The 25,152-nt window shown below is 44.8% G+C and overlaps 1 protein-coding gene and 2 long non-coding RNA genes across 9 annotated transcripts in view; 1 reads left to right on the top strand and 2 right to left on the bottom strand.

Moving 5' to 3' along the window:
• Nucleotides 1-267: 267 nt before the first annotated feature.
• On the bottom strand, nucleotides 268-8,343 carry YPEL5 (yippee like 5). 3 transcript variants are annotated; one of them, XM_077341130.1, is made up of 3 exons: nucleotides 8,180-8,343; nucleotides 3,115-3,275; nucleotides 268-2,436 (listed from the first exon to the last, which is right to left on the bottom strand). In XM_077341130.1, exons 2-3 carry the CDS (start codon nucleotides 3,253-3,255, stop codon nucleotides 2,212-2,214), a joined length of 366 nt encoding a protein of 121 aa, XP_077197245.1. In that variant the 5' UTR covers nucleotides 3,256-3,275; nucleotides 8,180-8,343; the 3' UTR covers nucleotides 268-2,211. The 3 variants fall into 3 exon arrangements, with proteins under 3 accessions (XP_077197245.1, XP_077197235.1, XP_077197253.1); XM_077341120.1 differs by having other exon boundaries at nucleotides 8,144-8,340; XM_077341138.1 differs by lacking the exon at nucleotides 8,180-8,343 and adding an exon at nucleotides 4,873-5,174.
• The window catches only part of LOC143839325 (uncharacterized), a 50,754-nt gene continuing 32,692 nt past the window's right edge, over nucleotides 7,091-25,152 (top strand). For 2 of the 4 annotated variants that reach the window (XR_013231688.1, XR_013231687.1), the window contains exon 1: nucleotides 8,417-8,529. This is a non-coding gene — a long non-coding RNA (uncharacterized LOC143839325). Of the gene's footprint in view, nucleotides 7,242-8,416; nucleotides 8,530-24,534; nucleotides 24,587-25,152 lie in introns of those variants that run through there. The other 2 variants (XR_013231689.1, XR_013231690.1) reach the window with 2 other exon arrangements.
• Nucleotides 11,354-25,152, bottom strand: part of LOC143839316 (uncharacterized) — a 57,625-nt gene continuing 43,826 nt past the window's right edge. The window contains exons 3-5 of one of the 2 annotated variants that reach the window (XR_013231684.1): nucleotides 20,409-20,556; nucleotides 19,062-19,258; nucleotides 11,354-12,665 (exon numbers count right to left, since the gene is read on the bottom strand). This is a non-coding gene — a long non-coding RNA (uncharacterized LOC143839316). Of the gene's footprint in view, nucleotides 12,666-16,936; nucleotides 17,621-19,061; nucleotides 19,259-20,408; nucleotides 20,557-25,152 lie in introns of those variants that run through there. The other variant, XR_013231683.1, reaches the window with a different exon arrangement.

Genomic DNA, 25,152 nt, shown 5'->3' with positions numbered 1-25,152 from the left:
GCTGCACATTTCATTAGAAAATGCAAGAACTTCCCAACCCATTCTTTGATGAAAAGATATATGGATATATATCATCTTGATACATCAAAACATCTTTCTCTGTATGGACTGTTAATGGAAGAATCATAATGCATGTGAACTGATTCAAAACAAGGATCAGAAAGTCTGTCAGTTGGAGAAATGATGGGTGGAAAATCATGGTTACAAATTCTATGTGTTCAGCATGGGCTGAACAAATATCAAGAAAAGGTTGTCAGTACTCAGAACTCTGATTTTGAGCGTTTATTCATAGAGTTTCAAGAGGTACATTTGAAGAAGTGAATCATATGGTCAGAAAATGCAGGACAAAACAAACTTTATTGTACTGCAACATCAAAAATACATGTAGAGTACATCAACGACTGTGCCAATGAGAAGTTGCCAGGTTAGTAAAATATTCCATATAATAGAATGGCAATCTACTGAAGTTTACTAATCTGAGGCACAAGCACACTATTATTCAAGCATCCTGATTCAACTTAGCCCCAAGACACAAATCTACATGTTCTCCTTCTAAGTTGCATATTAAAGCTACTTCAAGTTCAAGCTAACAGGGCTGCCCAAACTGCAGCTCAGATGAACAAAAAAGCAGCGAACCCTATCTGAGGAGTGTGAGTGGTGCCCTGCCTCCCAACACCTCGCTTCCTAGTCATATTTGGGGAGGGGTGGCTTAGGAAACGCTATCCTAAAGGCATCTGCACAGGCAGATCACCCTACTCTAAGCTGATGGAAGTGCAGTTAGGACTGTAGTTATGAGCATTATTTTTCCAGACAAAATGATGGCTAATTTGTATTCCTTGTTCATTCACAGGAATATAATACTCTCAGGTCTTTAAGAATCTGGTTCAGTAAGGCAAACACCTTGCCTATGAAATATCTAGCACTTATAAGTGTAAGATTGTGATTAATCCTTTAAAATACAGCTCTTAGGTTCCCAAAATGATAAGAATAACTTGGCAGGACATACTGATAGCAATGTTTGGTCATCACTGATTAAAGAGAGTCTACAGGTTTGCTCAAAAGAGCAAGTTTTCAACACAAGTAACTGCTACAGCAAGCACCTACTTGCCAGATAAGCTTGTTGTGCTGGTGAAAACAGTAAAGGCGCAGCACCACCATGGTAAGATGCAACTAAGAGCTCTGACATTAGAAAGCAGCACTTGAGGACAATCTGTTAGCCATTTAAACAGATGCAGATTTGATGCCTGGCTGTATACAAGACTATACATGCTGGCATGCTTTCCTTTCTTATGGCCCACTTCTTCTATTTTTTAATGCAAAGCTAAAGATTACCGGGAAAAGGTTATAAAATTAAGTGGAAAAGTTGAAACTCTTTCAGAGGTCAACCAAGAGAGGGGAAAGTGAAAAAATTGCTTTGGCAAAAGGTAGCTGCTCTTCCTCCATCACTACCAACACAAAGCAACACAAGACTTAACAGTCACTTATATTATTGTTGAGTAGGTTACAACTGGGAAATGGAGAGAGCAGCACTTTGCCCTTTATTTAAAAAAACAAAACCACAAGTCATATGGTTGAAAAGAGGTTTAAATGAGGAATGACAACATATTTGGATAACAAAAAATGAGACAGACGAGCACAAGCTCTGTCCTACCAACAAATCCCACCAAGAATATGAACTAACGGCCAGCACAAACTGGACTAAACACTGGACCTTTAGCATTCGTCACAAAATCAGATCTCTTCTTAAACCAGCAGATCAGGTGAAAAGTCTTGCTAAAAACAAATTAAAATTAAATACAAACATTGGAGAATAAATTAAAAATAAGTGCTAGACTAAAAATTTCCTTCTGATGTAACAGGGTTTTTGCAAACTAAAATCCCACCAATTTATTTCTCTTCTAAGTTCACTTTACTTTCAGATGGTTCCTAAATGTGAAGGCTCACATATCTGAGACTGCAAGAGAGATAACAAAATTACAGCATCCATACAACATTATCCTTATACTCCTGAAGAGAAAGGGGGCAAAAAAAAGGAGAAAAAAGAAAAGAAATGGAACATTCCATCTGAAATTCTCACAATCTTTTCCACTCTGTAGTTCACAAATCCAACGCTGATGCTAAGGTGACAGTGTATGTAAGTAGATTTTTTTTGTTGATTTTTCTCTTTTTTAAGTTTTAACAGAGAAAGCCCAAAGACAAAGATGTATCCATTCAGGAGTTATCAGATGGAACATGCTCCTCGAACCCTTCACTCTCACGGACCAACGCTCTTTCCAAGATAACACGGCCTTCCTTATAGCGCTGGCTGTCTTCAGTGGCAAACTCATAGATCCAACCTAGCTTGCTGTTGCAGTTCTTACAGCTCACATCACGAACCATGTGGCGGCCAGTGAGCATCACCCGGTCCTGCACTTCGCTGTACTGCAAATTGACCACCTGTGAGAGGCAAAAGGGCAAATATATCAGGCACACTGATGGTCTGATGGTTGCTGTCAGTAGACAATTGTAGTAACATATATGTTCTCAATTATTATATGTTCTCTGTATTGAGCCACGAATTTTATTGGGAGCCGCCCTGAGCCACAAGGGAGGATGGTATATAAATGTAATTAAATAAATAAATGAATAAATAAAATATTTTATATCAACACTGATCTTAGAATCATAGAGTTGGAAGGGGCCATACAGGCCATCTAGTCCAACCCCCTGCTCAACGCAGGATCAGCCCTAAGCATCCTAAAGCATCTTCAATTATGACACCACCAGTATCTGTCTTATTACTTGCTCAGGTTTTTAAGTGTCTCTGCACCTTTTTAAAAATTACTTAAGTGACATATAAGGGCTTCTTCATATACAACAATTTTTAAACGGTATCAGTTCCAAATGGAAAGAATGTGCTGTCAGCACTTGCAAAAACAGTGAAACAGAAATGTGTGGACCCAATGTTCTTATATATAGGTACAAAAAACCTTGATAGGATACTATTTTAAGACACTTCAAGCTTTCAAGTTCCATTTTAGGGTTTATATACCATAGAACCCACGGGGTACCATTTTTTATATGAGTAGCACTGCATTCCTGCAGAAAGCTTGCAAGACTTGAGCCCCCACTAACCTTGTTAAAAAGGAAGGCTCGTCCTGTAGCCCCTGTGAAACGGGTAGATATGAGCTCTGAGCGATTAGTCAAGATTGTGTCACAGTTGGCACAGGAAAACAGGCGAGTGCCACCAATATGATCCAAGAAAATCCGACCCATTGTCAATGTCTGCTTGAGCACTGAAAGTAGAAAGAGATTAGATCAGTCCTGAAATGCATGTAATAAAACCTTTTCCAGAAGGTGGAGCAATAAAAAGCAGATAAATGTTTCCTTGGAGATTTTCATCCAGTACTTTGCCTCAGAGGCAGACTCACCATACTATTCTGGACACTTCTGAACATTACCACTTGGATACTAGCTGTTTAAAATCAACACTATACATGAAGGAATGACGCTGTAAAAGAAATATGTGATGTTTAGATACTAGGGTTCTCGATAAATAAGCCTCTCCCATGTGTATCAAAGCCTCAGCAAAGACAGCAGCTGAGACAATAGCAGCAAAGCAATTTAGGGGCAAGGGGTGTAGACCTGATGTGAAATTACTGTAAATAGCTAATATAATTTCCCTCCATATACACACATGCACACATTCTAGTGGAAAGGAGAAGCAGGGTACTTTCCAATCAGAGATAAATGTGCAAGAGTCACGTTCTAAATATGCTGAACTGGTTGCTTCACAACCAAATTGCCACAAGTGGGAAAATAAGTCAAAGTAGGAGTTTAAATGGTATATGAAAAAAGTCTATATAACTTTGTAACGTAGACAGCTGCAAGCATCTTTTTAGGGGGGGAGGGAGCTATTTAATTTGTGTTTGCACCTTGAGCTGGGAAGGAAAGTGAGTGATAAATGGTTTGATAAATAATGGTGTATTAACTGCTGCCAAAAAATCATCTACAAACCCTGAAAATGCATACCTAATGTTGCAGACTTCCTGACACGTAACATTTTCATGCTATGCATTCTGAATGAGTACATTTTTGTCTTTAAACACATTTTACACATTGGAAAATTACCATTCCCCATTCCTCAAAGTTTCTCAGGTCCCCCTCCCCCCAACCTTTCCATTCATTGTATGGATTGCATTTCAGTTGGCAACCCTTCATCCAGCCCATTACTGCCTCCAGCTCTAGTTTAAAACATCCATTGCTTCCCTGGAAAAAGTGGTAGAGTTGGGTGCTAGTTGCTTCAAATATCTGCAGGATCCATGCAGTAGATTCAAGCGTAATCATTACAGGGGACAAGACAGACAATTAAAAACCAGAAACCAGAGGCCAAGGGACAGAATGGAAGTATCCCACACTATCTTTGGAATGCACCCTCCACAGAGGATGAGGGCCATTTCAACAATACAATGAGACCTTTCCCATTCAGGTTGTTCAGATGGATATGAAATAATTGTTCAACACATTAGTAACTACCAAAAATCCTCAGCCTCACTTGTTATGGTGAAATAACCAATACTGTTGCTGGCTAGATCTAGAACCCATAAACATGAGGTGAGTTGAGTTGAACAATACTTAAAAATGCACACACCATGAAGACCTAACCTGCAGAAATATTTCACCCCATTAAAAGTTGCATTGTGACTAGCCTTTTTTTAATATTGTTGCGTTGGTTTTTAAACAGGTTACATATAAAAACAACCAATTATTAAGCTGAACTACTTGAACACAACATTATTACACACTAGCCAAAAAGCCCATTGCATTCAGGAATGCAATGGGTGCTAGCGGGAATCAGCAGGTAGAGCGGGCTAAGGGGGGGGGCAGACGTACTGGAGGTGACCAGGAGGTCGTTGGTGGCCAGGCCGCCGGGAAGGTGGGCGAGCGGTGGAGAGCACGGGGAGGGCCTGCGGCCGGGCAGTTGTGGAAGGAGGCAAGTCGGCCAAGCGGAGCCCTTGGTGGCCAGGAGGTGCGCGGCGGCAAGGCTTGGCGAGTGGCACCACGTGGCTGGGGGAGCTAGGCGCTGTAGGGGTGGTCCCAATCCGGATTGGCCCGCTGCCTGTGGACTCCGAGGGCCGGACAGACCCGGACAGCAGAGCGTAGACCCGGACAGTGCTATCCAGATGGATCTTTTAACTTTAAGAGCCAGTGGTAAAGATTTAGAAATGAAAAACTTGTCAATTCTCAGGGCAACCAATCATTTTCATAATCTTCTGTTTATACATATAATGCTTTCCTTGAACTTTAGAATAAAAAGCATATACTTAGAACACATAGTCATGATATCATCAGTGGTTCTACCTTCTAATTCCTCTTTCTTCATGAGCTCCAAGTAATTCTTGGCTCATTACAATTAAAAAAAAACAGAGCATCAGATTCTCTGCACACACAGCATTCAGTGACAGATTTGTTCAAGCATCCTCCATGTACTATTGTTTATATCAGTGGTTCCCAACCCCCGGTCCAGGGTTCAGTCGGTACCGGGCTGCAGCTCCTCCTTGTCCTCCTCCCCGGCTGCTGCCTCGGGGGCTGCCCTACTACTCTGCCACCGGCTCACCTTTGGTGCTCTCCAGTGGCCACCATGGCTGGGGCTCCCCCTCGGTGTGGCACTGCGCAGCTGCTGCTGGCAGCGCCCCCCCCCCAGAAGGCGGCAGCAAGTCAGGGGAAGTCAGGGTGGCCACAGCGAGGCCGCTCATGGGGGCAAGAGAACGCCGTTCAGGACTTCGGGGAGGGTGGGGGAGGCGGGAGCCGGCCTTCTCTCGCCCCCGGGAGTGGCCTCGCTGCGGTGATGCTGCTCCCGGGGCCGAGAGAAGACCGGCTCCTAGTGCCCATTTTATTGCAGAATAAAATGGGCTTTATTTCTAGTTGTGTACTAATGTTAATATTGTGTGTATACCATAACAGGAAAATCTCAAGTAATGTTGCTTCACCAGCACTCAATGAAAATAGGAAATGCTTTGGAGGACAAGTCCTCATCAAGGCCTATGCTCAACTGCCTGCTTCGGAGTGATGCTAAGGAGTGAGAATAACTTCTGAGTAAATATGTATAATTGGGCCAATGTGATAAATCAGAAGTTTAATAGTGAGCTTCATTATGCAAATATCTGCAGATCTCTTAACTGAACATTTTAAAGGATCTGAAAAAGCATTTGATCAATTTATAAATACACATTTGGATTCTTGCTAAATTAGAACATCTGATAGTTCTAAAAGGGCCCTAATTTTAACTAGCAACTCATTCCACCATACTGGAACCAAGGCCAAAAAGGCCCTGGCTCTGGTCAAGGCCAGGCAAACTTCTCTGGGGTCGGGGACCACCAGCAAGTTGGTATTAGCAGACCAGAACATTCTTAAGGCATGTAGAGGTAAAGGTAAAAACCAACACCATAAACCTGATCTGCAATTCAACTAGGCATTTGGTGAGGTTGACTGACCCATAACATCTACAGTCCCCCCCCCCTGAGAGATCGAACCTACTGAGGGAATATCAAAGTTATTGTTGAAATACTGTTCTAGTTGGTATGTTATTGCTATATTGATTTTGATACTGTTCCATGTAAATGTTCCAAAATGTTTTATACAAACTGTCCAGAGCCGTAGGGAAGGGCGGTATAAAAATCTAAATAAACAAACTAGCAACCAATGCAGCTGCTGTAGAACAGGTTGAATGTGGGCTCTCCACAGGATCCCCGTGACAACCCAAGCAGGTGCATTCTGAAGCAGTTGTAACTTCTGAGTTAGGGACAAGGATTAGACTGACTGTGACTGACCCAAGGCCATGGGTCTTGTATAGATAAAATAAAAATAAAATAAATAAATGGCCCAAGTGGGGAGTCTCATCTGGGTCACCCAGATATTAATCTGTCACTCTTTACTACTATACCTCACTCTCTGTAAGATTCTATAATGTTTGTGCTGGTCTATGACTATAATAAATAATTCGTTATTGTGATGTTCTTCAGGTAACAATTGTTTATTGTTTTAAGAGAGGAGGGAGGGACAATGAGCAAATGCTGAGCGCATGCCAGCCAAATCACAAACAAAGGGGAGGGCAGCCTGTTTTATTGTTCAGAAGAGAACAGTAGCACCATCAGCGCAGCAACAACCTCTTCAAGAAACCAACACCGCAGAGCACTGCCAAAGGTGTAGGCTGCGGCTGCCGAACGCACAGTCCCTACCCCTATCCTCCTCCTCCTCACGCAGTAAGTATACAAAGGAGACAGAGCAAGGGTGCACGGTGGCCACGTGGTCTGCAGGGATCCAATCAGTACAGGCTCTGCCTCTGTCTGCGATGAGAATGAGGCTCTCCCAGCAGCACAGGCGATTCGACAACAAATAACAGGAAACAGCTGACGGGACAGAGAGCTGCGGGCCCCGAGTCAGGAGCACCGCGCAAGCAGGCAGGGGAGAGCGCAACCGCCTCCCAGCACAGCCCCGGCCCTCCCCTTCCCGGCAAAGAGTCTCTCCTCGCTTCAGGCCCTGATGAGGGGGAAGCCCAGCACCGTCCCTTTGGCTCAGGCGCTGCGCCGCGGCTGCAACGGCAGGAGAGCGGGCTTTAGAGGCAGCCAGGGCGAATGCCGGGGGCGGCGGAGTTCGGCCCAAGGAAGCCTTACCCCGGGGGGCGGGGGGCAGGGAGAGCCTAACCGGAGGGGACGCGGAGCAGAGATCTGCTTACGGCCGTTGTCAAGACACAAGTCGCCGCTCGGGAGTCCGGAGAGCGGGCAGGAGAGGGAGGCCCACACGAAACCGGCGTGGGTGGGTGGGTGGGAGGGAGGGGCGCTGCTGCCGGGGGACCGGCCTGGGCACAGCGCGCTGCCCTCTTGGGGGCGCTGGCCCGGCCGCTGAGGGTCGGGGTGGCGAGAGGCGATGCTGGCCACGGTGGCGCCGAAGCGAAGGCAGGGGGGCGCCGGATGATGTCAAGGGCGGGCGGGCGGGAGCGCTATTGTGCTGTTGCGGGGAACGGAGGGCGGGGGGGGGGCGCACAAAGGCAGCCACAACCGGGGGGGGGGGAGCGACGGCGCTCCTTCGAGGCAACGAGGGGGCTCCGGGGGAAAAGCCCTTCAAGGGCCCGCACCTCCCCCCCCCCCGACGAAGGAGCCGTTACCTGCGGGGCAGACAATGACCGCGCGGCAGCCCCTACCGAGGAAGCGCCGACCGGGGGGTGGGTGAGGGGGGGGAACGGGACGGCCTCCGCCTGGCTCTTGTTGTGCGACTCCGGCGTCGCTCTCCGCCGCCCTGCCCAGCTGAGGGAGTCGCTCCGGGTGCCTCTTTCCCCGCCCCAGCGGTGGCTCCTCCCCAGCCCCGCCTCGCGCGCCGTCACTCTTCGCCATGCTGCCTGTGACGCCCTTGCCCTGCTCGGGCCACGCCCCCTCGCGGCGCAAACACTCGGGCCACGTGGGCGAGAGCGGGCCCGGGAAGGGGCGGGGTCCGGGGGCCCGACTTCTGCGACGCGGCGTCGTGCCAGGGCGGTAATTGTGTGTTGCTGCAAAAGTAAGGCCGGGTCACAGGCTGATGCATTTTTATTCCTGCGTATTAATTCCCTGTCGCGAAGTGGGCTGAGGCAGCACAGTTCCTGTTCATTTGTAAAAGGCCTGACGGAGACTAAGGAGGACAGCCCCTAGTGGTGACTTGGGGCTAGGATCTGGGAGAGTTGGGTCAGATCCTACTTTGTTGTGCAGCTTGTTGGGTGACATCATTGGGAAGATAAACTGTAGAAGGGACGAGAGTCTGTGGTGCTCTGACCACCTTGGAAGACACATGGCATAAATCTGTGCTTGGTAAAGTCCAATTTTATGTCTGCTTTCTCCAAATATTTATTTCGATTTTTATACCGCCCTTCCATAAGGCTCTGTGCCGTTTACAGAGAACGTCACAGGGTAATGACATGGAACATTGTAACAAATATAACAAGTATAACAATCATAAATAAATGCTCAAAAGCCTCTAACCAGATACACATGGGGGGGTGCACATATGGCACGGTCCTTTGCATGCTTCTTCATAAATATTTTGAGTTCACATGGATGTAGTCCCAAGCAAGTGGGAAGGAGCCCTAAGACAGTGATGCTGCAGAGTCTAGGTTCAAATTCTGAGTGTTCCATTTAAATCAAGAACTCTGGTGTGAAAAGAGGACTTCTTTCAGAGTAAATTATATTAGGCTGTGTGGACCAATTTCAACAACGTCACTTACATTAACATTTTAAACCTGCAGATTGGCAGCCAGTACAAATTTTGCTAAAAGGAAGTACTATGAATCATCCAGCAGTGCAGTGGAGATAAAATCATTGTTAATGGGCCTTTATAAGTACTCTTGACCAGCTCTAAATAGTAGAGGCATAGTAATTAAAGGCATCACCTGAGAATTAGGGAGCAAGACTGGGGTTCAAGGGCAATATTCACACATAGCACCTTCTATGAGTCATCAGAAATGAGAGGTGACTGCACCCACTTAATACCATGATTAGGAAGATCACAGTTAGTCTTTCCCCCAGATCTCTCCTTCAGCAAACATGCAAACAGAGTTTGCTGGCATATATTAATTCATCTAGTAAGATTTTTAAAAGCACTAAAAAGGAATAACGAATGAATAACGGTGAACCAATCAGTAACCACCCCTGACCCCCACGGCACTGGGGGAGAGTATTTCTTAGAGTTCTCTGTACAACAGTAAGGAAATAAGACTGGTGGAAAGACCCAAAATTCTTCTATGATCTGTACATTAATGTGCTTTCTTTATGAATGCCTCCCTAATCTCTGAACACTTAATAATGCTTTCGGTGAGACCACTAGTTCCTTGGATAGAATAGCAGCTGAATTTTGAGATTCTAAAAAACAATTGAAATAGTAGTTTTTGGAAGGTGGTTTTCAAAAAGGATTAGACATTGGTAACAAAATGAATCTCTGTTCAGTTCACAGTCACTTGAACCTGGTCATATAATCATATAAATCTGTTCTTTATGTAGTCTTTATATATACTATCCAGGAATGTTATTTAGATTCTAAGAATGCTTGATGTTTTTGTTTGATGTTTGATATTAACTGTTCATGGTCTGTACCACAATCAGCTCCTGGTCTTATTTAATCAAACAGAATACAGCTTCTCCATCTTCTGCTTTCAATTATGTAATCTATTTGATTTCTATATTGTCCATCTGTTGATGCTCACATATCTGTTCAGTTGTCTGAAACATGTGCTCACTATGAACAAATAGTTGTCTTCACAGAATTCAATGAGTCACTCTCTCCTGCTTCATTTCATGTTCCTAGCCCAAATCTTCCTACAATATTTGATTGTTTTGTTTTCTACCAGTAGGGTTGGAAACCTCCTAGTGACACCTGGAGATACCACTATTATAATGCCTCTCCAGATGACCAAATCAGTTCCCCTGAAGAAATTGCTACTTCAGAGGGTGAACTGTATGGCATTATATCCTGCTGAGTTCCTTTCTAGATTCCACCCCCCAAAATCTTCAGGTATTTCCCAACCCAAATCTGGCAACATTACTTTCGAATCACCTGTGATTACCACATCTTGTTAAGTGTGGTTTAGTAACATGAATGGTACTTATGCTGATAAACATTCCATGACATTTGCTTGATATTAATTGGTCAGATTTTGTGTTACAGTCCCTGATTGCTTGACCTATATTTATTTATTTTTGGATTTTTAGCCTGCCACTCCCACAAATGGCATGTGGTAGGTAACAATGTTCACATGCCCCAGATAAAACCCCGTTAGAATTCCATTAAAACTCAAAACAATCCAGTATTTTAAAAGTGATAGGACCCCCTCTCCCTACTCACCCCAACAGCAGCCCACCTTGGGAGGAGGAGGTATAGCTTGATGGTCTAACTTGGCCTGAGAGGGATCCATGAACTTACTTGCCCTGGCCTCAATCGAAGACCTGGCAGAAGAGCTCTGTCTAGCAGGCCCTGCGGAACTGTGACAGCTTCGTCAAGGCCCTCAGCTCTCCTGGGAGCTCATTCCACAATATCGGAGCCAGGACTGAAAAGGCCCTAGCCCTGGTTGAGGCCAGGCAAACTTCCCTCAGGCCAGGGACCTCCAACAGATTAGCACCCGCAGAGCAAAGAGCCCTACAGGGGGCATAAGGAGGCAAGCAGTTCCTCAGGTATGTGGGGCCCAGGCTGTATATGGCCTTAAAGATCAATACCAAAACCTTGAACTTAATCCAGGCCACAACTGGTAACCATGCAGCTGCCTCAGCACTGGTTGGACATAACCTCTGTCCATTATATTTGACACTTCTTGGACAACAGGTGAGATGCCAGGTGATTGGAGGCTGGCAAATGTTGTGTTGTCCCCATTTTCAAGAAAAGGAAAAAGGAGGATCTGGGTAATTATTGACCCATCAACTTGACATCTATAACTGGCAAAATTTTGGAACAAATAATCAAACACTCGGTCCTTGAGCAGCTTGAACTGAGAGCTGTGATTTCTAAGACTCAGCATGGGTTTCGCAAGAACAAGTCATGTCAGACCAACCTTATCTCTTTTTTCGAGAAAGTGACTACCTTGCTGGATCAGGGGAATGCCGTGGACATAGTTTATCTGGATTTCAGTAAAATTTTTGATAAGGTTCCACATTATATTCTTGCCCACAAGTTGGTAAAATGCAGCATGAATCCTAATTCTGTCAGGTGGATCAATAACTGGTTGACAAATCGTACCCAGAGGGTACTTGTTAATGGTTCAGCATCTTGGAAAAGAGTGACAAGTGGAGTACCCCAAGGATCTGTTCTGGGGCCTGTGTTGTTTAACATATTTATAAATGATTTGGATGAGGGATTAGAGGGGATACTTATTAAATTTGCAGATGATACTAAACTGGGAAGGGTAGCAAACACAACTGAAGACAGCAACAGAATACAGGATGATCTTGATAGGCTCGAGAAGTGAGCTAAACTGAATTAAATGAAGTTCAATAGGGACAAATGTAAAGATCTGCATTTAGGTAGGAAAAACCAAATACACCAATATAAGATGGGGGAGACTTATCTTGGCAGTAGCATGTGCGAAAAGGACCTAGGAGTCTTAGTAGACCATACATTGAACATGAGTCAGCAGTGTGACTCAGTGACTTAAAAAGCAAATGGGATTTTAAGCTGTATCAAACGGAGTATCATGTCCAGATCACGGGAGGTGATGGTACCGCTTTACTCTGGTTCGGCCTCACTTGAAGTACTGTGTTCAATTTTGGGCATCCCAGTTGAAGAGGGATGTTGACAAACTGGAACATGTCCAGAGAAGGGCAACAGAGATGGTGAGGGGTTTGGAGACCAAGACGTATGAATAAAGGTTGGGGGAGCTTGGTCTGTTTAGCCTAGAGATGAGACGACTGAGAGGGGATCTGATAACCATCTTCAAGTATTTAAAAGGGTGCCATATGGAGGATGGAGCAAAATTGTTCTTTGTTGCACCAGACGGACAGACCAGAACGAACGGGATGAAATTAATTCAAAAGAAATTCCATCTAAACATCTGGAAGAAGCTCCTGACAGCTAGAGCAGTTTCTCAGTGGAACAGGCTTCTTTGGGAGGTGGTGGGTTCTTCATCTTTGGGAATTTTTCAACAGAGGCTAGATAGCCATCTGACAGAGAGGCTGATTCTGTGAAGGCAAAAGGGTGGCAGGTTACAGTAGATGAGCGATTGGGATTTGAGTGTCCTGCATAGTACAGGGGATTGGACTAGATGACCCATGAGGCACCTTCCAACTCTATGATTCTATGCGACCTCCAAAATGCACCAGCTGCAATTTCAAGGTCAAGGATAAGGGTAAACCTGCGTAGAGCAAGTCACAGAAGTCCAGTCTTGAGTTGACCATTGCATGAATCACTGTGGCCAAGCAATCCAAGAACAGGTAGGACCCTAGTAGCCATGCTTGATGCAGATGGAAAAACAGCGTGCAGGCTACTCCCATGATCTGAATTTCCATCAATAGGGAGGCATCCAAGATCACACCCAAATTCCTGTCTGAGTGCGAGTTGTTAAACTGCACTCCAGCCAAGGTGCGCTCTGTGATCTCTCGCCTTCCTGCCCAGCCACAGTACCTCTGTTTTGGAGGGGTTGAGTTTTAGGCATCAACCATCCAGTGATGGCTTCCAAACAGCTGGCAAATGTGTCTAGGGGGAGGGGGAGTATGGGTGGCTATCCATGAGGAGACAGACATCTCACCTCACTATTCAAGCAATTCTGTTTCTTCCGTGTTTGTCAATTCCTGAAAAAAATGCTTTTGACGTTTTCTGACTGAAAATGTCCTAATCCAGTCCCCTTTGGTTCCCTCATTCTCAGGATTGCAATGTTTAAACGTTCCATTTCTCATTTTCCTGTTTTGAGCTCAGTTTGATTCATACTCCTCGTATTCCATGTTCCTAAGATATGCGTCAAACAGCTTTGGACTTGCCTTGTGCATTGAATCATGTCAACAACTGAACATCATTTTGACTTTAGTCCAGTTGCATCATTAAGAATAGTACTACTTGTCCTCAGTTCTTCCCCAGTAGCTGATTGATTGGGGGTTTTGTCTTCAAGCACTATATCTTTTTTTTTAATTTTGGATTGTCTCATCATAGGGATTTTGAAGTACAAGTTGGTCAGAAGTGGTTTACCACTACCTTCTTCTGTGCAGTACTAACTAGGGTTAGCTGAAGTAGCACTGCTGTTCTCTACAAAAGATCCTCCAACAGTATCACCTTTCTCTCCTAGTGCTGCTTCCCAGGAACTACTACCCTTCAAGGTTTTCTACACCCCCATCACCTCTGTTGATGTGGCCACTGATTCCTAATGAGGGTGGATGCATCTTAGTTTGGTGTCTTAGCTATGGCAAGTCTGCCTTGAGTGACTCTTAGAAGTTTTAGCCTGTTGGCAGAATCTAAATTCTTTATGATATTGCTCTCAACTTCTCTGATACACACAGACCCTATGTTAAGACGTGCGTCCAAGAGAGGCCTACCCTATTACACAATTATAATTAAAGTAGGGGGACATTTGTGTTCATTTGTGGGGGACAAAGACAACGCTGAACAAAGATTATCAGGGCATACTTGGCCGTTGTTTATGAAAAATGTCAATCATTAGTATATGTCTTTGGATGACGCTGTTCCAACATAATAGAAAATAAGATTGTTGTTATTGGAAGTGAAATATTGTGGAATATCTCTTTGCACCAAGCTCATTCCAGAGGTGGTACTAAAGTTAGTAAGGTAGACAGATAAAATCATCTGGATCTATCATTCCCTTTCCCTGTACTGCTGCTGTCTCTCTGTTACCTAGATTGCTACTCTCAAAGAACTTCCTTGCTTCTGACTCCTTCCTTTTCATGTGCTGTCTTTTAGACCTTCAAGAGAGCAAAATGCATTATCTGAATCTCTCTCCACCCTAGTATAGATGGATAGCTGGATTCCTGTCCCTCCTTTCTTATCTCAGTACAGATTCCTCCAGCTTATGGCTTTATCATCCACCACAAATTTAGGGGTGATCTTTGATGCCTCTTTATCTATAGAGGCTCAGCTCACAAGGGTACCCCAAGTGACATTTTACCATCTCTGCCAAGCGAGGCTACTAGTGCCCTACCTGTCCCCAGAACACCTGGCCACTGTGATCCATGCAACGGTGATGACTAGACTTTTGTAATTCTCTCTGTGCTGGTCTTTTCTCATCTCTGACCAGAAATTGCAGTTGGTCCAAAATGCAGCTGCTAGAGTCCTCATGAGGTCATCTTGGAGGACCCACATCCAACGTGCTGAGGCAACTGCATTGGTTACCAGTTAGCTTCCAGATCAGGTTTAAGGTATTGGTTCTTATTTTTAAGGCCATTTATAGCCTAGACCCCACTTACTTGTGGGACCGCTTGTCTCCTTATGCCCTCTGCTCTGCACCTGCTGGTTGTTCCTGGTTCCCTGGAGATATGCCTGGCCTCTGCCAGAGGTATCACAGTTCCGCAGGGCTTGCAAGATGGAGCTCTTCTGCTGGCATTTGGTTGAGTCCAGGCTAGGAAGATCACGTCACTCCCTGAACAAGCCCTGTATAGGCCCAATTTGTTGGTTATCTGAGACGGCGGTGTGGGGCTCTGTGTGTTGTGGTTGGGTGTGGGTAGAAACGGAAGAGAGGTTTTAGACTGTTTTTTTTTTGCCATTGGTTATAGGATTGTATTTTGTAACTTTTTAATATGTATTTATAATTTTTTGTAACTCTCCACGAGCTGGTAGGGTCCAGGAGTGGCAGTCAATAAATGTAACTATAAATAATAAATAATAACCTCTGTCCTTACTTAAAAATTCCTTCTCCTTCTCTTTGGAAGGGACTGGGCCATGGAACTCCTACACTGGTAGTTATGCATTACTTGTAATTTAGGGGAATTTCGAGGATTTAGTTTAGTTTAGTTTTTAACTAGGTGGTTTGGAGGTAATTTGGTGATAGAGCTTTATACTCACTGTAGTGTCATTATGCTGAGAAATTATTTCTAGTTGCTTTGTCAGAGATTCATTATAAGCCTCATTTGTCCACCGTTCTCAAATGTGGCTTTTATTTCCTGTATAAGTATTATTCATGTATTTTATGTACTTTGTTCCTGTTTGCATAGTCATTACATTAATCTACATGGTGCTTTATGTTTTCTACATTAAGAAATTGGCATAACTCATACTTGAATGCACAGAAAATTAAAGCCATGGAATGTTTGCTACTGGGAAAGAAAGAAAGAGAGAAAGAGAGAAAGAAAGAATTTGGGAATCGGGATTCTTTGAGCAGTTGTCTTGTTCTGAATTCCTCCTGGTCTGTGTGCTTCCTCTCCCAAATCACATCTTTTTCTAGGGCTGCAAACTCTTAGTTTGGGAAATTACTGGAGATTTGGGGCAGGTATTTAGGAAGAGTCAGATTTGGGGGAGAAGAGGAATCTCTGGAATATAATTCCATAAAGTCGACTCACCAAAACAGCCCTTTTCTCCAGGGGAAGTTGGTAACTGATCCCTGTGGTCTGGAGAACAATTGTAATTTCAGAAGATCTTAAGTCCCCAGCTGGAGAATGGTAACACTAGTTTGTCCTCTGACATGAGAGTTGGTTTGGGAAAGATGATAGACCCAAATGCTCATGGTTCCCCTAAAGTTGTCAGTTCCAACATAGAAAATTACTGGAGATTTGGGGGGAAAGTACCTGGTAGGGTTGCCAACCTGTGTCTGAAATAGCAGAAGCTTAGAGACAGGGACATCAAGAGCATGCTGCATCACATATTGCATGACAGCCCTTCCAGCAAAACCCAGAAGTGAGGTTAGGTAGCTCTAAAAATCTCTGAAAATTCTATGATAAAGTGTCACAGTGCACACAGCACTGAATTTACAAAATTTCTCCCACCACCATAAGGGAAGTCTGGCAATCCTGGAGTCTGAGGTCAGAATTTTAGGAGATCAATAGGCATGCGATGCCAGAGTCTCCCCCCCCCCCAAAAAAAAAACTGCAATTTTCTTCCAGGGAACTGATCTTTGTAGCCTGGAGCAGTGGTCCCCAACCCCTGGTCCGGGGACCGGTACCAGTCCGTGGATCAGTCGCTACCGGGCCGTGGCTCCTCCTTGTCCTCCTCCCCGGCTGCTGCCTCGGGGGCAGCCCTGCCACTCTGCTGCCTGCTTGCCTTTGGTGCTCTCCAGCGGCCGCCATGGCTGGGACTCCCCCTCAACGTGGCACTGCGCAGTTGCTGCTGGCAGCACTCCCCAATGGACAGTGGGAAGTCAGGGGCACCGGCGGGAAAGCAAGCGGATCAGGAGCTCAGGCAGCAGTGACGTCCCTCGGCAAAAGACTACTCCGCCCCCGGGCCTCAGTAAAATTGTCAAGCGTTGACTGGTCCCCGGTGATAAAAAGGTTGGGGACCACTGGTCTGGAGATCACTTTTACATTTATTAAATCCCAGAATTTTCTGTAAGGACACAAGTGGCGAGGGGGGGGGGAGCGAACTCGCTTTTCTCAGTATTGAGCCTAGGGCAATCACCTTCCTGGAAATGGCTTAATGATGCTTCTAAATAAGCTTTGCCTACACTTGCTATTTCCTTCTCTATAATTCCTCCATTTGTGAATCAGCAGGTTTTTCTACCAACTGCCAGAGTTCTTTCTTCCTACAGAACCTGACCCTAGGAAAACTGTTCTGGCTGTCCCATTGCCCTGTTACTTTTATCTCTGTTGGAACATTGTTATAAAAATTGGGAAATGTTCCTATTAACTTCCATTGACTACAAGGGCATATATAACTGACTGGAACTACCTTGCAATTAACTGATATGCCAGATCCCAGGTTACACTGTTGCTCCCTTTTCGTATAGATACGAGCTTTGTTATCCACAGAATGGTGGGTGGATAGAGTTTTATTGAACTTGTGCCTTGATCAGCAAAAAGAGATACGAAAGCTGGAGGTGACTCTGCATCATCTTGGATGGTTTCCATACATACTGATGAAAAACAAGTTGTTGATTTTCAGAGGGAAGTGCTGAGGAGGCAAAGCAGAGTTCCAACTTCCAAGAGCAATCTCATAATTGCAGCAGATAACTGGGTTCTTATTCATAAGCCAGACTCTCTTGTTCCTGCCAACAGAGTCTCGAGGTTAGCTTCTCATTTCTGCTAGCAAGAACCTTAGAAAGCTAATTAATCTTCCTTTCTAGAGATCTCTCGTGATCATGCTGATCTGAAAGGCTGAGAGACAAGACTGAATCTCTCACTGTGGCCCTGTTTGCATAAAATAAATATAAATTCTTTTCAGCAAGTAAAGTATGGGGTAAAATAAGCAACAATAATAAGCAGGAAGTCTGTAGATAGAGCCAGTGCTGCTTTGCAGGTAATAAGATGAGGAAAGCATCCCATGCATTTTTGCAAAAGGCCCAGAAGTACTGCACACAAACACCCTGGTGGCCCTAGTGTGTAAAATACCACTTGAATAAGCACCTGAAGAGAAGAAAGTATTTCATACTATGAAACTATTAAATCTTAAGAATTAGAGTTACCCAGGAAAGGGAGAGGTGCTACTGTGTTCTTCCAGTTCTCCACTTGCATCATTAATTCGTTGATTGATTGATTAGGTTTTAAACCCGCCACTCCCAGAATGGCTCGTAGTGGGTTACAACAATGTGCTAAAACTCCCCAGTTAAAGCCACACATAAAATCTAGCATCCAACCAATCGTCATGTCCAATATTATCCGTCTCTTCCCCTGATCTGCCAGACAGCAACCATCGTGTGTTGGGGGCGGGGGGGGGGGGCGGTCTGGCATAGCCTGAACAGGGGCCTCCAATCTTACTGCCCCGACCTCACTGAAATATCTGGCAGAAGAGCTCCATCTTGCTGGCCCTGTGGTACTGTGATCTGCCCTGGACCCTGTGTTGTTCAACATATTTATAAATTACTACAGGCAAAGCCCATTGCACCCAGGGAAACAACAGGCACTAGGATGCTCTTGCACGTTACAATTAAACATGAAAACACTGGGTGTCAAAGAATTTACAGAGGGATTCTCAATTACTGCAGCTATGTCAGCTTTTCTCAACATTTTACCCTTGAGAAAACTCTGAAATATTCTTCAAACTTCAAGAAACCCCAGAAGTGGGATCTCCAGGTCCCAGCTGGAGGCTAGCATCCCAGTCACTGTACATGGATGCTACCCTCCAGGTGCGACCTGGAGCACCCTAGAATGAAGGCTTTTCTCCAGACTGCAGAGATCACTTCCCCAGGATGAAAGTTCTGATTGGGAGGGGGGTCTCTGTGGCCCTGTGCCAGTGTTCATGGATGCTAGCCTCCAGGTGGGACCTGGAGCACCCTAGAATGAAAGCTTTTCTCCAGATTGCAGAGATCAGTTCCCCTGGAGGAAAGAGCTGCTTGGAATGGGAATGGGAGCCTGTGTAGCACTCCCCTCTATACATACACACACATACAGAGAGAAAAGCCAGAAGACAAAAGCATTTCTTCTCAAATTGCAAACATGGGCAGGAAGGGATGTGCCAGTGTTCATCTCTTGTGGTCCTTTCTTGCTTACCCAGGGAATTGCTGATCACCACTGTGGGATGATATGTAAATTTCCTCCAGGCCCACCTGGATTCTGGAGATATTTGGTGGAGGGATCACTTGGGCATCAATTGGGGTTAGTGTGGGTGGGCATGTAGTTGTGAGTGTCCTGCATCGTGCAGGGGGTTTGACTTGATGACCCTGGAGGTACCTTCCAACTCTGTGATTCTATGAGGGAGACAGAAATGCAGGAGTGTTAAAGCAGTTTAATATTTTTTGAACAGGGCATTGATATATATGTGTTCTCACTTGCTGAAAAAGTGGACAAATGAGAACAAGATACAATTCAATAAGGATAAGTGCAGAGTTCTACATCTGGGTCACAAAAAAGTGAAGCATGCATACTGGGTGGGAGATACACTTCTGGGTAACAGTGTGAATGAATGAGTGCTTGTGGAAAGTAAGCTAAATATGAGCAGACAGTGTGATGCAGCAGTAAAGAAGGCAAATGCAGTCAGGCTGAATCAACAGAACATCAAATTGAAATCACAAGATGTCATAGTCCTGCTGTATACAGCATTGGTAGACCAGGGGTAGTCAACCTGTGGTCCTCCAGATGTTCATGGACTACAATTCCCATGAGACCCTGCCAGTGTTTGCAGGCATGGGCTCATAGGAATTATAGTCCATGAACATCTGGAGGACCACAGGTTGACTACCCCTGGGTTAGACCACACCCAGAGTACTGTTTGCAGTTCTCCCATCCTATGTTCTTATCACCTTGTGAGGTAGGGAGGTTAAGCTGAAGGAGATTGGCCCAAGGCCATCCAACAAGCTTCTTGGCAGAGTGGAGGTTTGACCCTGCACCTCTTAGACCCTAGTGTCTGACATCCTTACCAGTCTCCCCCACTAGCTTTCTTTTTCTCCCACACTGGCTACGCTCATCTTCTATATGCAGAAAGCAAATACCTGGCATGAATTTTGCAGCATCATCTTCCCAAGATTGCCTTAACCTTAACTGTAGCAAGCAACTAAAGACAATCTTGTGGATGCATGGGAAGTGGGGGGAGGAAATGCTTTGGTAAACCACATCATAGGTCAAGGGCAGGGATCGTATAGAATTTAGCAGCTTGGAACCCCCCCCCCCCATTTGATTTTGCTTCTTCCTTGTGTGCATTGTGTTCATGAGTCTTTACATTCACATTGTTTTTCGTTACCCATCCTGATATTTTCCCCTCTGCAACATAAAATATATCTCAATCGTATTTGTGTCAAATTATCAACAAACAAACATATATAAATGATGTATGCTGTGAGTATAAATTGTGTACAAGTTACATAGAAATGTATATATATAAATGAAACAAATGATTGTTACCTGCAACAAAAGTGTGTGGACTAAAACCATCCACGATGACATCAGATGGAAGCAAAAAACAGAACAAAAGCAGAAAGGGGAGATGTTTCCATCTCTAACCAGGAAAGGGACTCAGAGTTGTTGACTAATCATTGGGATGAAGCCATATCTGCAAGCAAGTGAAAACAGAAAGGAACAGAACTATAGTTCATAGAAGTTCAGTCCAAAATATGATAAACACTTCTTTTCAGATGAACCACTGATGATAGTATATCTTCATCATCTGCCTTGAAATCTGTTTGTTTGACATGCATGCATGACTCATAATTCTTAATCAGAAGCTACTAATACACATTTAAAAATTGTAATTAAAAGATCATGCTCACAAATAGTTTACTGTTGGGGGGGGACTCACATGGACTTGTGATGGCCATTTCCATTTGTCTAAGTCAGGGGTAGTCAAACTGCGGCCCTCCAGATGTCCATGGACATCTGGAGGGCCGCAGTTTAACTACCCCTGGTCTAAGTTATCAGAGGCACAAGATTCCAAGGGTGAGGAGTCCCGTCATGACGGATTCTCCCAGGTGGGAGTTGCCATCCTTTGTAGCTCAGCAGGCCTGGTCACTGTGGCAGCTCTATATTTCCTTTTGCACTAAAACCAGGCTCTAGTATTTTCCATCATGGCTCCACCTGTGTGAAAGAGGTGACAGTGGTCTTCTTCTTGGAGGTCTTCAGGATGCCCTGCAAGTCCGCCTAGGCACCTTTTAAGGGGGGAGGGGGAGGGATATGGGCTTGCTATCTTTTGTTTTAGCTGGGGGTGTTTTTATCTATTTTTACTTTATTATTATTATTATTATTATTATATTTAATTTTTAGACCACCCTTCTCCAATAGGTCTCAGGGCGGTTTACAACACAAATAGTTAAAACACAATAAAATCCCCATAAAAACCCCAATTAACATCAACAAAAGTTACATATAACATATAGTGGAGGTGGTCACAATTCTGATCTTAGTTACTTGAGTTCCCCCCAAGTTCAGCCTGGTGGAGAGAATAATATTCAGAAGAGGGTGGCACCAATACAATAGATCTAACAATGATCTCGATGTTAGAGATCTCAATATTGGAGGGAATCCTCTGATGGATTTGTGGGAGAGCTGCCCTGGCCTCAACCATATGCCTGGCGGAAGAGCTCCGTCTTACAGGCCCTGCGGAAAGCTGGTAGATCCCGCAGGGCCCTTAGCTCTTCTGGGAGCTCATTCTACCAGGTTGGGGCCAGGACTGAAAAGGCCCTGGCCCGGGTCGAGGCCAGGCGAACATCCCGTGGACCCGGGACAACCAGTAAATTCATACCCGCAGAGCGGAGTGCCCTGCGGGGTGCTTTAAACTAAACAAAATATAATGTAGAATGGGGTTGGTAAAAGCAACATAAATGCAATCCAATTTGGAAAAAGCGAACTAGTTTTGAAGCATGAGGATATTGCTTGTAATGTGTTACCTGATTTTGGGCCAAAACAGAACATCCCTGTTATTCAGCTTCCAAGTGCTCAGTCTCTTCTCAATTAAACTGAGAACAACCTGGAAACAGCTAGATGTTTTATGTTTTTCCTTACTCCTTATCTTAACTGTTTCATTGCACTCGACAAGGAGGTGCTTTGTTGTTGTTGTTGTTGTTGTTAGGTGTGAAGTCGTGTCCGACCCATCTCGACCCCATGGACAATGATCCTCCAGGCCTTCCTGTCCTCGACCATTCCCTGGAGTCCATTTAAGTTTGCACCTACTGCTTCAGTGACTCCATCCAGCCACCTCATTCTCTGTCATCCCCTTCTTCTTTTGCCCTCGATCGCTCCCAGCATTAGGATCTTCTCCAGGGAGTCCTTCCTTCTCCTGAGGTGGCCAAAGTATTTGAGTTTCATCTTCAGGATCTGGCCTTCTAAAGAGCAGTCAGGGCTGATCTCCTCTAGGACTGACCGGTTTGTTTGTCTTGCAGTCCAAGGGACTTCTCCAGCACCAGAGTTCAAAAGCCTCAATTCTTTGATGCTCGCCCTTCCTTATGGTCCAACTTTCACAGCCATACATTGCAACTGGGAAGACCATAGCCTTGACTAAACACACTTTCGTTGGCAGGGTGATGTCTCTGCTTTTTAGGATGCTGTCTAGATTTGCCACAGCTTTCCTCCCCAGGAGCAAGCGTCTTTTAATTTCTTTGCTGCAGTCCCCATCTGCAGTGATCTTGGAGCCAAGGAAAACAAAACCTTTCACTACCTCCATCTCTTCCCCATCTATTTGCCAGGAATTGAGAGGGCCGGAAGCCATGATCTTTGTTTTCTTGATGTTGAGTTTCAAGCCAACTTTTGCACTCTCCTCCTTCACCCGCATCAACAGGCTCTTTAGTTCCTCTTCACTTTCTGCCATTAGAGTGGTATCATCTGCATATCTGAGGTTGTTGATATTTCTCCCTGCAATCTTGATCCCAATTCGTGACTCATCTAACCTCGCCTTTCTCATGATGTGCTCCGCATACAAGTTAAATAGGCAAGGCAACAGGTGCTAGACCTGAGTAAATAGCAGGATTGCTACTAGTCTTAACATAGCACTGTCTTCATTTTCCAGAAGTCTGTTACAACTTCTTAAAAGGAGGCTTATCTCTATGGAGAACAACAGGGTCTCCTTGTGTTGCCTGTTCACATATGATATTTAATTAGTTTGAAGAACTGAAATACCGCTTAAAATTCAGACACAGCGTAGAACAAAATGAATGTCTGACAAACTAAGGAGAGTTGGTTTGGCATCGCTTTTAAATAATCAATGTGTTGAGACAGATGCTGCATCCCAACCCAGGTTACACTATCCACAATGGTCTACCTTCCTGCGGAATAAATATCTTCCTCACGGCTCATTTTGATAAGTTCTGAGGAGTTCTATACAAATCTTGGCCAGCTCATGGTTTGATGAGGGTATCAGCCTCTCACTGTTTACTATGTTCCCTACCTCTAGGACAGTGAGGTACCCACAGCCTACAGTTCCTCTTTAAAGCAGCCCCCAGCTCCCCAGATTGGTTTTAATCACCACTGTTATATTTTGCCTCTGATTAACAGATATGGAGGGCCTCCCACTCTGAGTGGGCAGCTAGGTAGTGACTCATTGAACAAGCTCATCAGGGAAGCTTTTATAAACAAATTTGGTTTCTTATATGTCCACACTTTTTCTTTATTATTTATTGGCCCCCTTTCCAATTGCTCAAGGTGCCCCCCCCCAATTTGTAAACTACAAATACAACCTTGGAAATAAACCTCAAAACTTCATGAAGAAAACTATTGAATACTAGTAGTAAAGCCCGTTGCATTCTGTGATGCAATGGGTGCTAGCTCATGTTTTGGTGTGGGTTTAGTGCCTGACTAGGAAGCTGGCAACACTAAAAGGAGGTCTCTCTGTGCACAGCAGTCTTGATCCTAGTCAGATTTATGCACACCCAGGTAGTGTGGAATTCCAGAACATAAACCTGCACCAATCTGGCAACCTTACCTCTTCTCTGCAATGTTTTCTTGACCAGAAATAAGTAAGGGGGTGCCATGTGGCGGTTTAGGTGGCTGTGGAGGCATTACACATTTTTGAGGCCCCACTTCCAAACCTCAAAAGATATTTCTAGACCAGGGACAGCCAAATCCAGGTTGGGTCTGGAGATCTCCTGGAATTGCTGCTCATCTCCAGACTATAAAGATCAGCTCTCCAGGCAAAAATGGCTGCTTTGGAGGGGTGGCTCTGTAGCATTGTATCCCACCGAGGATTAGGGATGTCAGCCTCCAGGTGGCCTGAGGATCCCCTGGAAGTACAGCTCATCTCCAGGCAGTGAGGCTGAAGGTAAAGCTCTGCCCCCACCCCTCACCTGTGCACCTTCAAAAGGAATGCACGTGGCCACAGACACCCCTTGGCTAGCACAGTCTGTTGCTTGGCTGGTGATGTCTGCCCTTCTGAAGCCTGCACTGCCATTTTGTGAATGGATATTGAATCAGAGCCTTGGTCTATCAAGGTCTGTATTGTCTCCTTAGACTGATAGTGGCTCTCCAGTATCTCAGGCAATGGTCTTCCTCATCACCTGCTGCTCTGTCTTTTTAACAGGAGAGGCTGGTGATTGAACGCAGGACCTTCTGTATGCCAAGCAGATGCTCTGCCATTGAGCCACAGCCCCTCCCCCATGGTAGGCACTAATCTTTCTCAACATTTCAAAAGTGACAAGATGGGGGAAGGGGCTACACTAATATCACTGTAACTCAATGAGTGGTAGGATGGAAATAATACTCATTGCAGCAATATTTTTATAACTATTAGTAATAGCAGTAGTAGTAATGAAAAATAATAACACAGTTACTACTGCTACTACTAACAGTAGTGCTAGTGTTGCTGCTCAAGTAGTAGTACTAGCAGTACTGTGATAGTTCTGCTTGTCGTTTTACAAAACAATTTATGCAAAAAGAAAAGGTCCCTCTACCTTGAAGTAAGGTTGACTCAGCCTTCCTAAGGTTGACTCAGCCTTCCATCCTTCCGAGGTCGGTAAAATGAGTACCCAGCTTGCTGGGGGGTAAACGGTAATGACTGGGGAAGGCACTGGCAAACCACCCCGTATTGAGTCTGCCATGAAAACGCTAGAGGGCGTCACCCCAAGAGTCAGACATGACTCGGTGCTTGCACAGGGGATACCTTTACCTTTACCTTGAAGCATGTGTGATGATACACTCCTCTAACCCTTGACCTCTGCTGACCTCT

Source organism: Paroedura picta, chromosome 1, assembly GCF_049243985.1.
Source record: "Paroedura picta isolate Pp20150507F chromosome 1, Ppicta_v3.0, whole genome shotgun sequence".
Taxonomy (NCBI): Eukaryota; Metazoa; Chordata; class Lepidosauria; order Squamata; family Gekkonidae; genus Paroedura; species Paroedura picta.
The sequence above is the reverse complement of the archived record's forward strand: the minus strand, read 5'-3'. Positions and strand labels throughout refer to the sequence as shown.

Bases quoted from the DNA above. Each gene is read 5' to 3' on its own strand.
- YPEL5 (XM_077341138.1), bottom strand. The intron at 2,437-3,114 runs GTTAGTGGGGGC...TGCCTCTCACAG, and splicing joins GAGCCTTCCTTTTTAACAAG to GTGGTCAATTTGCAGTACAG.